Source organism: Osmerus mordax, chromosome 8, assembly GCF_038355195.1.
Source record: "Osmerus mordax isolate fOsmMor3 chromosome 8, fOsmMor3.pri, whole genome shotgun sequence".
Lineage (NCBI taxonomy): Eukaryota > Metazoa > Chordata > Actinopteri > Osmeriformes > Osmeridae > Osmerus > Osmerus mordax.
This window is the reverse complement of record NC_090057.1, coordinates 4,103,109-4,123,403: the sequence shown is the minus strand read 5'-3', so window position 1 is coordinate 4,123,403 and position 20,295 is coordinate 4,103,109. Positions and strand designations below refer to the sequence as shown.

The 20,295-nt window shown below is 44.0% G+C and overlaps 2 protein-coding genes across 3 annotated transcripts; one reads left to right on the top strand and one right to left on the bottom strand.

Moving 5' to 3' along the window:
- Positions 1–807: 807 nt before the first annotated feature.
- On the bottom strand, positions 808–6,482 carry LOC136948055 (mitochondrial basic amino acids transporter-like). Of its 2 annotated transcripts, XM_067242315.1 has the most exons (4): positions 6,089–6,482; positions 4,471–4,514; positions 3,762–3,845; positions 808–3,585 (listed from the first exon to the last, which is right to left on the bottom strand). In XM_067242315.1, exons 1-4 carry the CDS (start codon positions 6,114–6,116, stop codon positions 2,812–2,814), a joined length of 930 nt encoding a protein of 309 aa, XP_067098416.1. In that variant the 5' UTR covers positions 6,117–6,482; the 3' UTR covers positions 808–2,811. The 2 variants fall into 2 exon arrangements, with proteins under 2 accessions (XP_067098416.1, XP_067098417.1); XM_067242316.1 differs by lacking the exons at positions 4,471–4,514; positions 6,089–6,482 and adding an exon at positions 4,207–4,409 and having other exon boundaries at positions 810–3,585.
- A 512-nt stretch (positions 6,483–6,994) lies between these two features.
- On the top strand, positions 6,995–11,105 carry slc25a47a (solute carrier family 25 member 47a). Its single transcript, XM_067241611.1, has 6 exons — positions 6,995–7,246; positions 7,606–7,649; positions 7,730–7,801; positions 7,903–8,082; positions 8,404–8,668; positions 8,964–11,105. Exons 1-6 carry the CDS (start codon positions 7,210–7,212, stop codon positions 9,272–9,274), a joined length of 909 nt encoding a protein of 302 aa, XP_067097712.1. The 5' UTR covers positions 6,995–7,209; the 3' UTR covers positions 9,275–11,105.
- Positions 11,106–20,295: the final 9,190 nt, after the last annotated feature.

Sequence of the window (20,295 nt, the reverse complement as noted above, 5' to 3'; positions counted from 1 at the left end):
AGGATCAGGTACTGTCCCTCGTTCCAGCAGTGTCTTTTGTTGTTGATCGTGGCATTGTTGCTCAGGATTAGAGCTCTGACAGAAATGAACTCAGCAGTTGACACCATTATCTGCATTCCTGAGTGATTTTGCTGATAATAGATAGATATATAGATGTACATGCATTGAAATTTTTTGGAAGAAGAAACCGTGATCATGCAAATTAAGGGATGTGACACACAGACACAGTTGTATCTAGGCGACATGGGGCCAAGTCCACTTTGCAATCATTTTTGTAATTTAGTGTTACAGTTATTTTTTTGAGGACATTCACATTACTTGGTTGTACATATTGACTATAATCTGTCATGGAATGCTCCTGCAAATTCTGTAGGATTGAAGTGTGGCTCCTTGCAAGGACTCGTAGTCTTAGGGTTTGATGTTATTTTAATATGCTGTGATAGAGAATGTATTACAGTATGGAATATTAGTTTGGTTGGGAAACCAACTACCTGTTTTAGTGTCACACTGGTAACTGGACCTCACACCATATTAATACGTATTGAACTATAGACACACAGTGCATTCGCCAGGAATCCTTGTTGACACCGAAACATTTTACAACCTTTCGAAACTTTTTTAGCTAAACTTGTTTTCTAAAATAATTTTTCAACCTTTCAAAAAAGAACTACCAGCTTGTCTACCAAAGAGCAATTCACTTTGCTGAGGACATAATCGTAACTTCTGCACTTATTAACTTTTAACTACCACAATATCGCTGTACAATAATTGAATTTACCCAGCCAATCTTTTACTATAAACAATAGTTTATGCTCCCTACTGGACAAATAAAGTAAAACATTAAACAAACTGAGTTAGTTGAGTTTGCCATCTTTATTTTCTTAACAGTTTGTTACAAAAATACCATGAGATCTTTTTTTAACTGTTCAAAACCAAAATGTTTAAGACACCACAACTAATAGAGAAAAATATGTCTATATATTTACACATTCCACCCACTTTAAAACATTCCCTTAGATATCACAAATGTTGGGTAACATTCTTTACATATTGCATCTTCCCTCCAAGTCACAGTAGGGTCCACATGATTTGCTAAACTAACAATCCCTTTCATCTTTGTTGTGGACATTGACTGACAAAATATGAGATGAAAACATAAATAAAAAGTCAAACATCATTATTATTAACACAAATTATATAAACAGGACAATCATTAATGATTATCTCTTGCAAATGCAACTTCGCAAACAACTAATTGTTTGTGATAGATTACCTCAACTCAAAACACAGTCAAGGGTCATGTGCACCATAACTCAGTAGCAAATGCTTCCCCTTGGAACATCCAGTCAAATACATATTAGAGTAGCAGCCATGTTTGTTTTCCCTCAGAGTAGCCAGACACAGTTATGGGGAGAGTGAAAGTACAATTGTGTTACATTCAACAAGACAGATCAGTGTGTTACAATTCACCTCTCTCCTCTCCCCAGCCAGACACAGGTGACCCCCTTCAACCATCCACACACAGACAAATGATTAGCTAAACCAGCTATTGTTGACATTGTTTAAGTAGCTGCTTATTGACTCCAGTGTGGGGAATTCCTCCAGCTTACAGTGAATTTAAGTGCTGTGGAGCACTTGTGCGACTATGTTTTGTTGACATGCTCCCATGTAGTTCTTAGTTCTCGATAACCTCGTACTGAAACTATACAAGCTTCTTTCCAGTGGAAAAAGCATAGGCCAGTTCATGGGCAACCAGGGCCACTAGTGAAGTGACACGTGGTGTTCTCTGAAAGGAGAACGAATGGGTTATCGGTTCATGAAACAATTATAGACAAACAAATAGCATACAATGACTACACATGCATGTAACTGTTTTTTTTGTGCATTTTCTATATTTACAATGCCCATTAGCCAGGCCAATCTTTTAAAACCAAACTAAATACACCAAAAAACACACAGATTTAAAACAGAGACCAACATGACTAGACAAAACAAAAGTATCACCCGGAATACAAAGCACACTAATCTGACATTATAACTGTTAACAACTTCACATTCTGCTTTTCACTTTCCATCAAGGTTGCCGTTCATCTTGTTGCAGTAGATCCTAATCCACAATAAATTGTGTCCTGAATAAGTGCTTTCGTTTTTATCCCTTTCAGTGCTTAAGAGTGAAATGATTCTCTATCAATAAGGTTAGTTGCCACACGAATAGCACAGAGCTGCACAGAGATACCCTTTTCTACAGGCCATAATACTGCCCACATCTCAAGCAAAACAGCAACAAAGATTGCACTTTACCACAAACATGACCGTGCCATGACAATATCTAAACGTGACCTCAGGTTTATTTGGTTTGGTATCAAAGCTAGCAGCATGTGATTTAGCATGGACAAGCTTTGGGTTAAACCTCTGTCCTACCCTTACAGTTTCACTCTTTTTGCTCAAGAAGATAACAGTGCTTTGCTTCTTTTTGCCAGTTAAACTGTTTATAACATAAGGCTGGAAAAGCGTTTCTTTGAAACACCACATGAAATCAACTGCCAAAATAAAGATATGTACATCTGCAGTGTCACACTGCATATTTATATATGTTATATGTACATTAACAATGGTATATACTGTAGTACATACACAGAAAACTTGGGCGTTCAGAATCAAAAGTCTACGACTCTTCCCCTCACCACAACCAATCATGAGACCACAAATCCAAACCAACAAAGGTATTCAGATCCCTTTTTTTTGGAAACCACCAGCCTGGAGTAGAACGAGGAAGACAGCATCACAGGGTCACAGCGTGCCTTCCTGGGGTCACAGGCTGGACGCCTGAGCCTGCGGCTGTAGCTGTGTCTGGTGGGGGGCAGCCAGCGCCGGCTCACAGTCCTTAGGCCCCTCCTCCACCCCGCGGGCGTACATGAGCACCAGTGTTACCGTGGCGAATGTGGCCGCGTTGACAGGGAAGGCCCTGAGGAGCGTGGAGGTGAGCCCTCGCGTGAACACCCTCAAGCCCTCCTTCTTCACGCTCTGCCGCACGCAGTCAGCGATGCCGCTGTACTGGTACACCCCGCCCACACCGTCGGCCTGGAGGCGGGACTTGATCACGTCCACCGGATAGGTGGAGAGCCAGGAAGCGATGCCGGACATGCCGCCGGCGAACAGCAGTTTGGGGATCATGTAGGGGTCGTTCTGCTCGAAGCCCAGGGAGCGGGTCAGGACGTCGTAGGCCAGGAAGTAGACACCAAAGCCTGGTGTCTCACGGAGCAGGGTGGTCACCATGCCACGGTTCACCCCGAGCAGGCCCTCGCGGTTGTAGATGCGGACCAGGCAGTCCAGGGAGTTCTTATAGAGCTTCCTCTTGGACTTCTTCTCCCCTGTGCCCTGCATCTGCATGCGAGTCTTGGCCAGCTCCATGGGACAGCAGATCACACACTGGATGGTCCCTGCCGCCGCCCCGGCGATGAACTGGTTCATGGGCGTGTCGTGTCCCAGCTGGCGCATGGCGTTGCCCTGCACACCAAACACGATGGCGTTGATGAAGGTCAGGCCCATCATGGGGGAGCCGATGCCTTTGTAGAGTCCAAACATCTGGTGTGGAGGGGGGGGGGGGGGAGGTGTTGATGAAAATGTTTCAATTACGCAATTGAAAACAATTAAGTAAGCCACCAGTAAAAATTGCAAGTTATTCACTGATGTAAATAAGCAAGATGCATGCTATCCTTCCCTATTTGGATGACAGGACACATGATAAAAATGTTACTCACTGATTCCTGCCGTATGATGGACTGAAAACAATGAATGGTCCCGCGATACAGGGGCTTGTCCACATTCTGAACCTGGAGCCTGACCTGCAACAGACAGGATACAGTCAGAAGTAGAACCAGGAAGTCCAATCAGGTTCAGATCAGAAAAACAATTCACCCACAAGACATCCTGACTATGTCGTTCTGATAAACATAACGTGAAAAAGAGTGAGGGGAAAACACTGAACGATGACATTCCAATATGATAGGCTAATACATGTACTGTGAATGAAGTGTGAAGACATGACTAATCTGATACAATGAACAAACTGTCAACTGATACATGGAAGAGTTTACAGTTGGTTAGGGGCTGGGGAGGGTTCCTACATATCCTACTGCTTTCTGATTGAACAAAACCAAGAACCAAAAGACACAGAGACAAGGGATGGACCTGAACTTTACTTACTACTGTTTATGGCTGGGAAGAGGTAGTTTATCCCTTATCTACAAACACAGTAAGACTTATTCTGTAAAATGAAGAAAGTCCTTGTTACAGGTAACAAGGCAATCTCCTTAGTCAATATCTGAGCAGGATATAAACCAGGTATTATCCAATTAGCTGTTGATGACATGCATAATACAGTCAAGTTTGCAGCTTAATTTATATTCTGAGAAAAAGCTGTTAAAAAATAAAATATTGGGGAGGGGGGGGGGGGGGAACAAGGTTTACCTTCACAGTGTCAAAAGGATGTCCAACCAAGACTCCGGCGGCACCTAGAAGATGCAACAACAAAAAGAGAGGGAAAGAGATACAATTACAAAACTTATCAAGCACACTTCAATGAAGTGACAATCTTGTGTCGGAACAGCAGTGTTTTAGCAACACAATGTTGTTTACAAGTCAAGTGTCATTAAACGTCCCTCCACAAGCAAGTAGAGGCAATCCGGTCTAAATACATACTGTGACTAATCTAAGAATGATATTAAAGCACCACGTGTAGCGTCAGCTTGTAACTAGACTCTCCTGTGAGTGTCTGTAATCTAGAAATCTCTGCCTCCTCCGGCCTCCTTCAGAAAACTGAGAGATCCTCACCTCTCAGTTTCTCTGAATGTTATGTAACTCAGGTTCATGGAGTGCCTGTGTTCTGATGCCAGTTTAGTCTCTGGCTAATCATTCTTGCCGTGTAACTTGATACAAGGTGCTGGCTGTGCCTGGTGAAACTCAATTCCTGGGGTCTGACTGGGCCTACTCCACAGCCATAAATAGACCTTCACACGTCCTAGCAGTGTACCAACCACGTTAACAGTTGGCACCAAAACATTCCATAAAGGAATGTCATTGTCAAAAGGTGCTTTGGAACCCATGTATGCACGGACGTTGGCTGACTACAAGCTGTCTGCCTGCCCAGCTGAAACGCGGCAGGATAATCCACGTCCATGTCACAACAGACTGTCCCAAACCAGCCAATTAGGAGAGGATTCCTGGTGTAAGCCAGACACTGCAGCGGGTCATGATCTGCTGTAACTTCAAAACATTACCTCCATGTTTAGAACAGGATAGCCCACACTTTGAGACTGTACTATTAACTTGTTGTGACACAAAACACTGTCGTTCAATTAAGTTATTGTAAGAGTAGAATTAGACTGTAGGCCTAGATTTTAACTTATGTCCCATGGTATTGGAGTCCTGAAACCATTATTATATGTAATCATATGCAAACGTAAACAACAGCTTATACTTGGTTGTCCTCTGATTAAGGTCTGGCTTCCCCCTTGTATCCACTCACTTGCTGAAGGTGGGCAACCACAATGTTTTACAGTATACGACTGGCAGAAGTGAAAGAGCATACGTGTGTGTGTGATTTATAGTCACCTACTAACCGAGCGCTATCTTGGGACCACCTCTGACTAAAGAACATGCGTGCCTTTCGTTCTTAACGGCGTGTCCAGAGGACATGGGGGGGGGAGGGGGGACTGGAATCAACTGTCACCAATCTTTCAGAAGCACCATTGATCATTTACAAATAAGACAATAGTCTATTATGCAATACCAAACACCGCAATTCAAGATGACCTCGTCTAGATGTCAAAACAACTTCCAACCGTATCCAAATTCACACATATCACATTGGGCAGTTATTAGCGCCCTTTCCTTTAAACCTGCAGCGAGATTTGGGGGCCCGGATGCTCCATCGACCGGCGCTTATTTCCTGGCCGGAGATGAGCTAGCTAGCCTAACAAGCTAGCTAACTGTCGCACTAGGAAGTAGATAGCTACAGTAGTCTAGCAACTAGCTAGCCAACGAGAACTAATATCAAATGAACATGGTGGGGGCCATTGTGACTTACCTCCAATGCAGCCAGCAAGAAAGTCCATCACCACTCTTCAACTAATATTGGCAATCGACACGAAAATTATCTGCCAATGAGTTTGGACAGTTTAACACAACCGGAGTTCTATGGCTGGCTAGCTAGCTTCACCTACTGTATCTTCTCTTGATGTCACGCAAACTGCTACCTCACTGTGTCGTCTCACGCAATCGACCCAGCTAGCTAACTAGCTACACTGACAAGTGTCTTTTCTCCAACTCGTTTATTTTCTCAGTGTGAATGCACTGATTGTAGGTATCTCATTTTTATTAAAGTATGCTTATTCAGCCTGAATTAACCCTTATTCGTCTCTAGTGGTCACGTTGATAAATTCCGTCACCACCGCGCAGACAGACCCCTTCTCTATTTCTATTCCCGGTAATTTGACAGACTGCACGGAGGCGTGTAGCCTACGTGGTTCGCCGACCACAACGTATCCAATCCAATCACAGTTTCAAAGCCGACGCCCAGACCCACGTTGTTGACGCCTATTTTCCGACCTTACCCCCATTACTTATTGGTTGAGAAGGGACAAAATATCTTTGACGTTGCTTTCCCAATTGCATCAGCTTCAGCCTATTACGATGATGGGTCAAGTCTTTTTTTGTCCAGTGTGATTTAAACAACTGAAAGCAGATTTTGGAGCAAAGATGAATGTTAAAATCCACCTGATCTTAGCCTGATTAGCTAAAAAAAAAAAAAAGATTGCTTCATTGCGGTTAAGCTACATATTTTTCAGATAATTGCCATTCACGTTGGCGTAGGCTACTGCATTAAAATTGACATTGACATTTTCACGGTCTAAAAAATGGACGTAGGCCTACTACTAGTCAACCGCCATCATCCAATCAATCATCGAAGTCAGATCGGAATACTTCGGAGTGTGTCGGCACCACTCGGCTATACTGTTTTGTAACGTCGAAACCATGCTCCTCACACATGAAGGACAAGCAGGCAGCTAACTGCACAAGTCTGGTCTTGGTTTAGATACAGCATTTCAGACTACTATACCACTACCAAGACTACCAATATGCGCACTGAGGATATTTTGTCACAATATCTGCCCAGCTAACGCTACCGAAGTCTTTTTCGGATCAGGGATGCATATTGCGGATTTCGTAGCTGGATCTATTGGAGGTACTTATTGTCAGATATAGTGCCTGATATCTGTTGTATTTCTAAAAGCACGTCAGCGAAGGATCATAGTTATCCATGTCCAGTAGTTAAGAAAAGGCCCTAGCGCTATTAAGGCTTACTCTAAAAATAGCTCGTTAGGGAACATTGGTCTGCCGTTGATCAAACCTGAGCTTATGTATCTGTCACACGCACCCAACTGTTCAACTAGACTGAAGATCTTTTGGCAACAGGGGTGCAGCTCGAGTTGTTTATAAACGCCAATAGTCTCGCATTTAGTTCCTCATCCAGTAGTAACAAGACGTACAAAGCGATTTGAGATACGTTGCAACTCTATATATGTATTCTCATTATAAATGCAGGTGGATTTGGAGTTGCTGTTGGATACCCCCTGGACACAGTAAAGGTAGGAGTATTGGTAGAGAAGTGTAAGGTATTTCAGTTCCATTTCTGATGATGATAATCACAATGATGGGTATTTTCAAGGTCAGAATCCAAACTCAGAAACAATTCACTGGGATATGGCAGTGCATCATAGCAACAGGAACGAAGGAAGGGGTGAGTAGCATGTCTTCGACACCTTGTTCTCTAGAAAAACCTCTCAGTGGCCCTCCTGACCCGTGTGTGTGTCTTCTCCCTGCTCTGTCTGTACACTCCAGGTGCACGGCTTCTACAAGGGGATGTCCCTGCCTGTTACCACAGTTTCTATTACTTCTTCTGTGGTGTTTGGCACGTACAGGAACTGTCTCCAATGTCTGAGCCAGCTGCGAGGAGGTCTTGGGACCCACAACACCAAACTTGACATCTTTCTCTCTGGTCTGGCTGGGGGTGTGGCTCAGGTAACAAATACTTTCTTTTGATTGGACAGTATTGGTGCAGGGCACAGAGGGATGGTGTGAATCAGCACCTGTTAGTACTTTATGGTTTTAAATAAAGTTTTGATGTTTTATATTAACATAATTCTGTTGCTCAACCGTCCGACTTAGTTGACTGCTTTTAAAACTATGCACTTCTGAGTCCGTTGTACTTTCTACATTCACCAGTTGTATGGCACTTAGGATAAAGGCTTCTCAAGTAAATAAATACAATTTAATGTAAAGTTTTACAGTTTTACGCATATTCTTGTGCTGACCATGGGCCTACATCATTTGGACCCTCAGGTGACAGTGATGTCCCCAGGTGACATAGTGAAGGTGCGTCTGCAATGCCAGACTGAGTCCATGCGTGCTGGAGCCAACCTGCCCAAACCCAAGTACCGTGGTCCAGTTCACTGCCTTCTGACCATCGCCAAAGAGGAGGGGGTTCTGGGACTCTACAGGGGAGCTCTTCCCCTTATCTTCAGAGATGGACCTTCCTTTGCCACTTACTTCCTGACCTACAGCATGCTGTGTGATTATCTAACCCCTCCAGGGAAGAATGGACCTGGTCAGTGATGCTCCAACACTATCAATACGCCCCTGACCCCCCTCCACCCTCTCAATTTTTTCCTAATTTTTTCTCCCTCTTATTCTCTCTCTCTTTCTCTCTCTCTCTCTCTCTCGTTGTTAAAAGTGTGAACAGCCTTGAATCATAATCATATAGGATAGAATTATTCTTTACTCTCGTAATGGCATTGTGAAATTCAGACTTGAGTCGATTATTTAAAAAATATATTTGTGAAAAAAAGAAAAAAGCCTGCTACACCAACCGTCTTCTAACTCTGCTATCCTCTGGTGCTCAGAGTGGACTGGTGTGATGCTGGCTGGGGGCATAGCCGGCATGACCGGCTGGACTGTGGGTACACCCATGGATGTGATCAAGGCCCGTCTACAGATGGACGGCTCAAGGGAGACCAAGAGATACAAGGGCTTCTTCCACTGCATCGCTGAGACGGCCCGTGTGGAGGGCGGAGGGGTGTTCTTCAGGAGCCTGGGGATCAACTGCCTGCGAGCCTTCCCTGTCAACATGGTGGTGTTCGTTACATACGAGCTCCTGGTCAGCGTCCTAAGGACCCCACCTGATGCCGTGGAACCTAACCGCTTGGATTTTTAATGAGGGGAATTACAGCTCTCTATCTATCTCTCTCTATCTCTCTCTTCTGGTGTTCATTGGTTGCTTTTAGCATGTGCAGCATTATCCTACAGTGTGATGACCCTATGAAGCCTCAGGAAAAAAACGATTCATGCTTACCCCCCTCTGGTGGCTACCTCTACTTCCCCACCTGTCCTGTCGCCATGAGGAAGAGAGAGTGAAAGAGAGAACAAGAGAGTAGCCTAAAAGTTCAGCTGCTTAGGGGGAACAACGACTGTGTCCGTTATCAGGCACATATTTTACTTGAATGTGTATTTTATTTGTTCACAATTTATGATAGTGCTGCAAAGCGCACAATTCTAAAAGGGAAACATCAGAAACACTGTAGAGTAGTACTCTGGTAAGTTAAACATACAGGAAAGATGCACATATAATGTGCAGATACAAAGATGAGCTATATTAGGGTTTCATTTGTTTGATTTTGAAATAGGAGGTAGTGACATCCTCTTCTCTGTTGGGGTGACTCTTGTATTTGTGGCCTGAACTAGCACTGTGGATTAATCTCAGGGGACCTCTGATGTAATTTATTCTGCTAATTGTGGATAGTGTTACAACCTTATGGTGGTCTGTACTCTCAAGGGCTGAGGGATAGTTAATAAGATAAATACTTCTGTCCGGATTGCTAACATGCGTACACATGACTGGTGAGACTTGAGGTTTAAATTAAGTGCTGGGTGTTTTTCCCACACTGAAAGTGTGTAAGTTTTCCGTCCTTAGAAATAAGTGTAGCCATTTTTGTGTAGGTGTACATGTGCAGGAGGGTACAATTTCAGTGGCTGAGCGGTTAGGGAATTGGGCTAGTAATCTGAAGGTTGCCAGTTCGATTCCCGGCTGTGTCAATATTACGTTGTGTCCTTGGGCAAGGCACTTAACCCTACTTGCCTCGGGGGGAATGTCCCTGTACTTACTGTAAGTCGCTCTGGATAAGAGCGTCTGCTAAATTACTAAATGTAAATGTAAAATGTAAGTTGGTATCAGTCGGCAACTGTTCTTTTTCTGAGGATTTGGCCAAAGGCTGCTGTTTGCTTTGTGAGCCACAGGGGGGTGCTGTAGACCTCCATGGGAGAAGAAGAGTCGCAACCACAACGCTATTCAAAGTACCTTATATTTACATTAAAGCATCGTGAGGCAATATCAAACACATTTAAATGCAATTCAAAGAGTTAAAAATGTAAATAAAGCTAAAGTACAACATGTTCAGGAGAGAATAAGTTACAGTGCCGTGTAAGATAATAAACACAACCTGACCTGCAGACTGGGAATGTGTTCCAGATATGCGGTCTGTAAAAACTGAAAGTTGTCTCTCCATCTTTAGTGTGGACTCTGGACACAGAAAGCCGAAGTGTTTCAGACGTTCTGACAGGCCAGGATGGCTCATAACGTAATAGGAGATCAGAAGTGAACGTGGCCCTGAACCGCACTAATTGAAATGAAAATAAGTGGACAGATAAAAAGCCAGTGTAAAGACCTCAGAACTGCAGTGATGTTTGGAAGACCATAAAAGTAGCAGTGTTCTGAATTGGCTGCATCTGTCTCATCTGGATCAAATCAAAATTTATTTGTATAGCCCTTTTTACAAGCAATGTCACAGAGGGCTTCACATACGCCCAAAGTACTGCACCTCAACCAACCTAAACCCTCAAGGAAGATTAGGAAAAACTCACAGAAAAACTCACATCTGGAGGATTTTGGTTTTTGGAAAGATGTTACAGTTTATCTTCCTATAGTCTTGCATTTAGTTCCTCATCCAGTAGTAACAAGACGTACAAAGCGATTTGAGATAGGGCTAGGGTTTAGGGTTTAATTTTTGTTGTAAAATGAAAAGAATATTTTTGAAATTTAATAAACAAGTTATTGGATGTCTCCAATGCACTCCATTATAATTTAATACTATTTTCTTTTTAATTTGATAAATACAGTATATATAATACAGGTGCAAATATGCAAATTATCATATGAATGCAGGCCATTGATTTGGATACATTGATCAATCATATTTCTGCAACAGACCTTTAGGGCCACCTAATGGATAATGAGTGCCAGTGCATCCTTGACATTGTGTAGCCAAACGACATCAAACACGATTACCTAGAACCAGTATGAGACAGGATCACGGTTTAAACCTGCTCTACTGGTACATGTGGACCACTTGTACATTTGCGCACACACACCCACGGTTATATCGAGTTCTTTGAATTTAAAGAGCCAGTTTTGGAATAATGGTAACGGTTTACCATCAAGCCTAACATGAGGTGCTGCTGAGTTGTCAGTAATCTAATAATGGGAGATGAATGGATACACAAATGGAGAGAACAGATAAATATGGTTTAGACGAGATCCATGGGAGTCCTCTACTATTACTATACATTCACTTAAGGGTTCCAGTTGGAATTTTAATGTTTTTGGCATGACCAGATGCTAGTCATCAAAAACATTCCCGCTCAATTGGGGCAAGAGTTCTTTTGGAAACTGGGCTTTTTCACAAAGAAATACCCTCTGAAGTTCTACGAATCACCGACCCTGTACGCTGTAACAAGAAAAAACCCTGAATGTTTCCTTTGTTCAGTGTTCATAATTAAACCCTGCATGTCTTTCCCTTATGCAACAAAAACACCAGCAATTACGTAAGCTTCTAAAAAGCCACATACTAAACTGGGACTGGAAAGTGTGAAAATGGGATGGACGATTTCTTGTTTTAAATATATAGCGAATTCAATTTGGAATATAGTTAGTGATCGTTTCATGAAATACAAAATGTTTCTACAACTGAGAAGAAGAGCCAATTAAACAGTCCAGTCATTGAACTAGTCACACTAGAACTTACCTGCTTGGTGCAGATACTATCACTATCTACAACTACCCATAACAGCTATAACTTGAGGATGGTTGAAGATTCTTCTCATCAGCCAGCCAATCACCAAAGCTGTTGTCAGACAAAAATGATTATACTGATTTCACTGTAAATTGGTTCAGAAGCTGAGGCATGCCAAAACAAATCTGAACTGACTTGACTTTTCCATCATTTCTAATCAACATTTATAACAAATAAGCACAAACAGCACCATTTTGTAAACTGAGAACAAAAAGGCACTCTGGGAAATACTGCTTCTGTGTTATATGATTACATTGACCACCCTCTCCAGTACCTAAAAACAAAATGCCATCTGGAGGGTTTGCGGGTAAGACACGGTCTCAATCACATCCACTCTGGAAAAGCTTCATTTTGTTGCCAGAATCTCTCCTCGGTAACTGCCACTTAGGTCCCCATTCATCCCATGCTGTTTAGGCTATTTTGGGAGCTCTGCGCTTCCCTGTTGGTGACGTGTGCTGCTGGGTAAATCTGCAGCCCCGTTGGCCCCGTCCCTTTACCTCAGATGACACCGAGCGGACGGCGTTCAGGAGAGAAGACTAGAGGAGGGATGGAGGGGGTGTGAGGACAACGAGAGGAGGTCCTCCTTCAGATGGCACTGCAGATGACAATGAGATGGGCAGATGGAGGCATGGAGAGGAGGGTATGGGGGAGGTGAGGTGGAGGGGGGGGGGCAGAGGAAAATATGCTACTTGTGATGGTTTCGAGACCTAGTAGATGGAGAGACGAGAGAAAGGGGGGATGACAGAAAGATGGACAGTGCGGGGAGAGAAGGACGAGAAGAGAGGACACTGTTCCAAAGATGCCCTTTTTACCTGAACATATTGAACATATCAGGACAGGAGCTGAGGTAAGAATAATAAGAATAATAAGGAAGATATGTTAGGGAAAAGAACCGAGGGCCACGGTACTTGATAAGAAGGACCCACTGCTAAATTATTCTGCAGGGGATGAGATGCAGTCTTTGGTCTGTGGTAGTTTGTACTGTACTTCAGATTGTTCTGCATGAGAGGAACACTAACTCTGAACAGATGCTGTGCAGCGAGTGCACAGCCAAGAAAAAGACAAGAAAGAACCTCAGAGAGCGGAACCCAATTCCACGGGAGGCAAACCAGAATCAGAGAGGTAGATCTGTTACTCTGACAGGAAGTTAAGGGCCTTGCATTGCAAGAAATTCAATCGTGGGTTTTTTATGCGTCTGGAAATGCAGATTGTGAAAGGCCTGGTATGCTGTTCATTCCACAATACAGTTGACTTCAGACCAGAATCGGATATTAACTCATACATGACGATGGCAAGCATTGAAACATCCTTCAAACGGAGCACCAAAGCTCCCACCACCATCTTGACATCCTCAGAGCAAATATTTTAATAATTTTTCCAGGAGATGAGTACATTGATAGTATTAATAGTGCTCCCCTGCCTGCTGGACTGAGTGTCTTGGTGGGAGGCACATGCCTTCTCTGAACAGCTGCAGCTACTCCAGGCCTGTGCGCCTCTTGGTAACTGCACTGTGACAGGGCCCACAGGGTGTGTGTGTGGGGGGGGTGTTGGACGAGGGGAATGAAAGGAAGAAAGACTGCAAAGGGAAGAGGAGGAATGAGCATGCTGAGAAGAGGGAGAGAAAGAGAGAGAAAAAAAATAGATTTGTGCATAAGAGACGATAATGAGAGCGGAGAGAGAGAACTGATGAAGCAGCTAGCATGGAATGAGAAGTGAAATGACAGACAGAAACAGAGAGGGTGGGAGAAGGAGAGAGAGAGAAAGGTAGGGAGAGAGGGTGGTAGAGTAGGGAGACAGAGAGGGAGAGAAAGAGAGGGGGGTTGAGAGAGAGGGAGAGAGAGAGTGAGGGGGAAAGAGGGAGGGAGATGGGGGAGAGAGGGACCATTGCGCAGTGCTGGGATCATGCCTTTGCAGTCTTGATGTTGTATCTGTGATCGCCCACTCACTTTGACAGGCCAGTGCGATGGTAGAGGGTTCAGTCCAGGTCGCCGTCCCACAGAGATTGAGCTCCTTGCCACGGGAGGCCAGGAGAGCGCAAGGATGTCAAGTATCAGACAAGCCCACCGATGCCCGGAGGTTTCCCACCACCACATCGAACACTCCCTTCAGTCCCTACAAACGCAAGCTTGCTTTTGTGATACAAAGACGTAATGGAAAAAGGATACAGTTTCTCTTAAACTCCTTTGTGGTTCTAGCCCTTTCACACCAAGAACCAGATATTTTAGCGGGTGTATTTACAAGCTGAACAGTGTTGAGCAGTAAATCACCTCTCGACCCAGGTCTACACAGTGAATACAGACTTCAGCCATCCACGGAAAAATCTCACTCAGTTTTGTCTCACCCCCTCACCCTTGTTATTGGTGTGAAAGGGGTGTGAGGGTTACTGAAAAAGTTTACTTCTTTGAAGTGTTCAGTGTGAAATCCAAAGGTTCATTGACCCAATGGTAATCCGCTCTGTTTTTGTTTGTCACAAAGTTGTTTTTCCGCCATTCCATCTGCTGATGATTTTAATTAGGGAGTCAAATGGCTGAGCGGTGAGGGAGTCGGGCTAGTAATCTGAAGGTTGCCATTTCGATTCCCGGCCGTGTCAAATGACGTTGTGTCCTTGGGCAAGGCACTTCACCCTACTTGCTTCGGGGGGAATGTCCCTGTACTTACTGTAAGTCGCTCTGGATAAGAGCGTCTGCTAAATGACTAAATGTAAATGTAAATTCGAAGATGGATCAAATTCGGTGACAATGTGCAGAGGGCTTGTAATACAGACATTGACCAGTGGGTGGAAGCTTTAATTCAAATGTAATGGTTTGAGGTCAATGTGTTACTACCATCTAATGTGTGTTTTTTGACAATTTTACACTTTACATTTGAATAATTTACGTTTTTATCCAAAGCGACAAACAAATTGCACGTGCAGAAAGTAGAGCAGAAGCTCAAGGATCAGAAGTAGGCCTACATATTCTAACAGCAGGGTCGGACTGGGACCGAAAAACAGCCCGGGACTTTGAAACGCAGACCGGCCCGCGACCTGGGTACAGTTGCTTAATACAAATAGGCTATATAATAATAAAGTATCATGCAGTGCTATCGAAGACTGTTAACACAATTAAATCTAATACAGTATCTAAAAATGAATATGGCAATTCTCCCTTAGTTTCTTTTTCCTTGCTTCTCTCCGTTCTGCATCTGCTTTTAAATGTTGTAAAAGAACAATAATCAGTTAACTATAGTCAATAATGAAAATCATTCAACAAACTAATTTCCATATAATAACCCTGTTAACATATAGTCTACTGTGTACAGTTGCATTGCTGCACCTGTCAAATTCTCTCCACTGGACCCTGTCACCACAGCCTCCATCTCTTGCCCCGTGTCACCTGTCGCTGCACAGAACAGAACAAATAAGCATTTGAAAAACACATTTAAAGCCAAAAAAACAAAAAATATTTAAAAGAGTGCCCTTTTCTCTTGGCCATTTCTTTTCCTTCACTTAAAATATATATCCTATATATTGGCTAACAGTAATACCAAATGTATATGTTTTTAGAAAAATGAAAACAATATGGTTTGGATATTTGAATTTTCTAAATGTCGACAATGCAGCTGCTTGCACCTGACGCCTCTGGTAGGGTACTGCCGCATCTTCGGTCTGCAGACTCTCTCTCACTTAGCTTGGCTTTTGCCAGTCTAAACATTTGTTCAATGTTTTTACATTTTTCAGCATTTTGCAGGAGTGCCCGTTGTTTTTGGTTTTCTTGCTTTTTCCGCGCCACCCTTTTCTCCTTTTCTTTTCCATTTCTTTGCAAAAGAAACAACAATGTTTTTAGCAATAGCTAAATATGTCTCGGAAGCAAACAACTTTTAAAACACTGCACGCGATCATCTCATTGCTTCCACCCACTCCAACTAACTGGCCGTACTCGGAAACCGATTGATTTTCGACCAATCGCGATCTGTAAAGCGGACGGACAAGTGCACCGTTCAAGTTTACACGGGGGGAATCCACACCCCCACCCTTCGGATTTTGGATCGCTCCAGTTAAACATTTTTTAGGTATTCAGGCCGTCCTCAAAGCGTAAACTATTAGGCTATATTTTTTTGCATAGCGGCCGTTAGTTGGACCGGCCGTTCGGAAAATCTCCCGATTCTCCCGATGGCCAGTCCGACACTGTGTAACAGTATTTCGGTGGTCTGGGTCAAGGGAAAGTCGGTAGGCCTATTGATTAACCACACCACAAAATAATCTCAGCTCCCAGGCAAGGTGAACAATATGATTTAACTGTTGTGCAACAATAACAAAGAAGAACAAAAGTGCGCAAGTCGCCAATATAGCAGCAAGATGGGAGTCAGGTGGGTGAGCGGTTAGGGAATCGGGCTAGTAATCAGAAGTTTGCCCTAGCCAATTTAGCGACTTTTCACCTTCCTTAGCGACCCCCAAAAATAGTATCTAGCGACATATCCGGCGACTTTCCACTACGTTGGCAGTCTCCGTTTAAATAACCTTCATGGTTTTTTTGTGAATTACGTAATGTTAGCCTTTTTAACTGTTCTAGCATTCCCAATGTTTATAGTTGAATCCGAAGGGTGGGTTGTGGATTCCCCCCGTGTAAACATGAACGGTGCACTTGTCCGTCCGCTTTACAGATCGCGATTGGTCAAAAATCAATCGGTTTCCGAGTACGGCCCAATGTGATCTCTCTCCACTGGCTACCTATCATGGCCCGTATCAGATTAAAGACCCTGGTACTGACCTTCCGAGCAGTGAACGGGACTGCACCCGTCTACATCTAGTCTCTCCTGCAGCCTTACACCCCCACCCGTCACCTACGGTCTTCTTCAGACAACCGCCTGGTGGTCCCACCGCTCAAGACCGCCCGGTCCCAACACAAGCTCTTCTCCTGTCTGGCCCCCCAGTGGTGGAATCAACTCCCCACCTCCATCAGAGACACTGACTGTCTCTCCACCTTCAAGAAAAGGCTCAAGACGCACTTGTTCCGGGAGTACAACGGTACTTAGGAATGGTTCGCTTGACCCGATGTTAGTTTCTTCAAGGATCACAATGACTCTTGCTTAGAGACTTGTTGCTCTTGTGGTTAGTGGTAACTGATAAAAAAATTTGTACTCGCTGTGATATATTGTTTTTATTATTGTTGCTTGCTTTTTCCACAGGTACACTTGCACTTACATTTACATTTAGTCATTTAGCAGACGCTCTTATCCAGAGCGACTTACAGTAAGTACGGGGACATTCCCCCGAGGCAAGTAGGGTGAAGTGCCTTGCCCAAGGACACAACGTCAGTTGGCATGACCGGGAATCAAACTGGCAACCTTTGGATTACTAGCCCGATTCCCTCACCGCTCAGCCAACTGACTCCACTTATAGCGGTTCATGTTGTTTAATTGTAACTTGTTTAACTACATGCTCTTATGGTTCTTCCCTTTGGCACTTACTTTGGTTGTTCACAATGTGTGCTTCATGTTTTGGCTACTCGCAATGTTTTTGTGGCTATCGTGTTGTTATGATCAGTGACCGATACACTTTGTAAAGCTCTCTCTTGGAAGTTGCTTTGGATAAAAGCGTCTGCTAAATGAATAAATGTAAATGTTTTGCACTTCCGTATTGTGGTACGCAATGTATTACGCAATATATGACGCAAGCACGTAATCTAGCGACTTTTAGCGACATTTCAGAGTGCAGATCTTTTGGCAACACTGACAAAATGTACATAAAAGGCCGTGGCAGCCACATATCTGACATGACCAGAGTAGCGAAACCTGGTGCTCTGTTACTTGTAAAAGATGTTTGTTGACAGGCGGGTAAATGTTGGGTGGCTGTGCAAAGGGAGGAGCAGGATAGGTGAAGGGCTGACAGCTTCGCTCCCCACAACAGTCACTTGCGGGGTGTTTATATCGTTGTTACCATGGATACCTGCCTCTCCACTTCTCAGTTATGTAATACAGTTTAAAAATTCATCTTTCCGATGAAGAATGAGGGTAATAGGGAGCTCCAACTCCCTATGAGAGGAAGAAAAGGAAGAAAAGGGCATTGAGGGGGGGGATTCAGGGAAATATTTACATGACCTTGAGTGCTCCTTCTATTTGTACCAATTGCACTGTATCAGCACTGTGGCGACTGTCATTTAGCTTTTTTTTTGCAGTAGGATGATGTATTGAAGACTACAACTCAAGCGCAGCTCATGAGACAGTAGTCAGGAGGGAAGGGGTTAAATAGGAATTACTCATCAATGTTTTAAATGAGTGAATGATTTGTGTTTGCTGAGAGAATGAGCTGAAAGAGAGATGAAATGAGGACAAGCCTGAGACTGTAGGCACCACCGTGTCAGCTCTCTCCTATCCTCATACTCCCCCCTCTCTCCCCTACTGCCCCTCCTCCTCTCTCTCCCTCTCTCCCCAACTCTTCCTCTTCTCTCCCCTACTGCCCCCCCTCTCCCTTGCTAACTCGCTGTATCTCCATTCCTCTCTTGCCCTCTTCCACTCTCATCCTTTCATTATGCATCTTTAAACCTCTCCTCCTTTCCTCCCTTTCCTCTTTCCATCCACTCCGTTTCTCCACCCCCCCCCCCCCCCCCCCCCCCCCTCTCGTTCTCTGTCTCCCTGGGCACGAGCTGCGCAGAATGGCTAAGAGTGTTACACAGAGCTGGAGTATCTGGGAGAGGGTGGTTTAATCTAACATCAGGCACTCTGTTGGATACCCATGAGGCACAACAGTGGAGGGAGGGAGGGAGGCAGGGTGGGTAAGGGGTTGGAAGGAGGAGGGGGGGGAGGCTGGGTGGGGAGGGAGGGAGGGGTGCAGTTCTTCACATGACATGTGATGTAGGATACACGTGACCCAGATCAAAACGGTCAGGGCAGGCAGAATCTCATGGATTCTCATCTCATGTCCTTAGCTCTGATGGAGCTCTGATGGAGCTCTGACGGAGCTCTGACGGAGCTAAAGACAGAAGAGGATGTCAGTGGTTAGCTGAGGACAAGGCTGGAAGTGAGGTTGTCGGGTTGAATGAGATTAGAGAGCGTGGACAGGCTTGGGTTTGTAGTTTTGGGGCAGTAGGTGCCAAGACATTTTCCCTGTTGAAATCAGATTTAGAAGGCCTTCTTCCTTGAGGCGATGTCTATCTGCCAAGGTTTAAAAATGATGCAATGAAAAGCTTTCTCTTGTCAAATGGGTGTGGTCCCTACTGCTCTGTACATATTGTTGAATCTGACATAGTGGGAGTTTTTGAAGGAAAACTGTAATGGAGGAACTCTTAAGAAACAACAAAGGGAGAAAAGGTAGCCCTGAACAACTCAGTCTCCATCTTTTGTTACCCTGACTGTATGCTACCTGTGGGTCAAATTGTATGCATTTCTTTTAACCTGATGTTTTTTCCATTGTGGATTCTGGGTCTTGACTCCCTTCAAGGAATGTTTGGATTGGTGTGCTTATGAGAGCAGGAGATGGTGACAGGAAGCAGACATGGAGGTACTCTTACATAAGAGAGTGATAACCTTGGACGAGGTTGTTAGATCTGTAGAACTGTCTCAGGTTAACTCAGGCAGTGCAGCCTCCAGCAGACTACCTGGATCACTCATGCAAATGAACAAAGACAAACCCCCATCGCTTGAGGTTATCGCAGTACTAACATACCAAGAGGCTGTCAAAGTAGTATTTTGATGGAATAGTCTGGTTGTGTGACTTCAACATGCATTGATTCATTTTATTGATTAGATATACGGACAAAGAAGTGTAAGGCTTGTGGGAATATGGCCAGAGTTTTTGGTTGGTTCGAGGTAAATACATAATGTTGATTCAACCGTCAAACACTCAAAATCATTTCTAGGACACAAGAGTGTACAGAACAGGTCAGAATGAGAATCTGCTCCCTGAGCAGTGGCCCAGAGGTTTTTACTTACAGAAAAGTTCAAATCCTGGAAGAAGGTAATGTGACCCAGTGAGAGGTAAGACAGGCTAAACACAAACTGCTTCTTGGCTTTATATAACATAACTCGTAGAGAATCTCAATTCTGGCCCTCTGCTCGGCTCTGCTCTCTCCTGCCACGAATACGTGATCCTTAGAAACCCACTGGATTAGTACTAGTCCTGGGCTGGCCTAGT

Excerpts from the sequence above, each read along its gene's own strand:
- LOC136948055 (XM_067242315.1), bottom strand. The coding sequence starts at position 6,116 with ATGGACTTTCTTGCTGGCTGCATTGGAG. Across the intron at positions 4,515-6,088 it reads TCTTGCTGGCTGCATTGGAG|GTGCCGCCGGAGTCTTGGTT; the intron begins GTAAGTCACAAT and ends TGCATCTTCTAG. Across the intron at positions 3,846-4,470 it reads ATCCTTTTGACACTGTGAAG|GTCAGGCTCCAGGTTCAGAA; the intron begins GTAAACCTTGTT and ends TGTCTGTTGCAG.
- slc25a47a (XM_067241611.1), top strand. The coding sequence starts at position 7,210 with ATGCATATTGCGGATTTCGTAGCTGGATCTATTGGAG. Across the intron at positions 7,802-7,902 it reads CAACAGGAACGAAGGAAGGG|GTGCACGGCTTCTACAAGGG; the intron begins GTGAGTAGCATG and ends TGTACACTCCAG. Across the intron at positions 8,669-8,963 it reads TCCAGGGAAGAATGGACCTG|AGTGGACTGGTGTGATGCTG; the intron begins GTCAGTGATGCT and ends TCTGGTGCTCAG.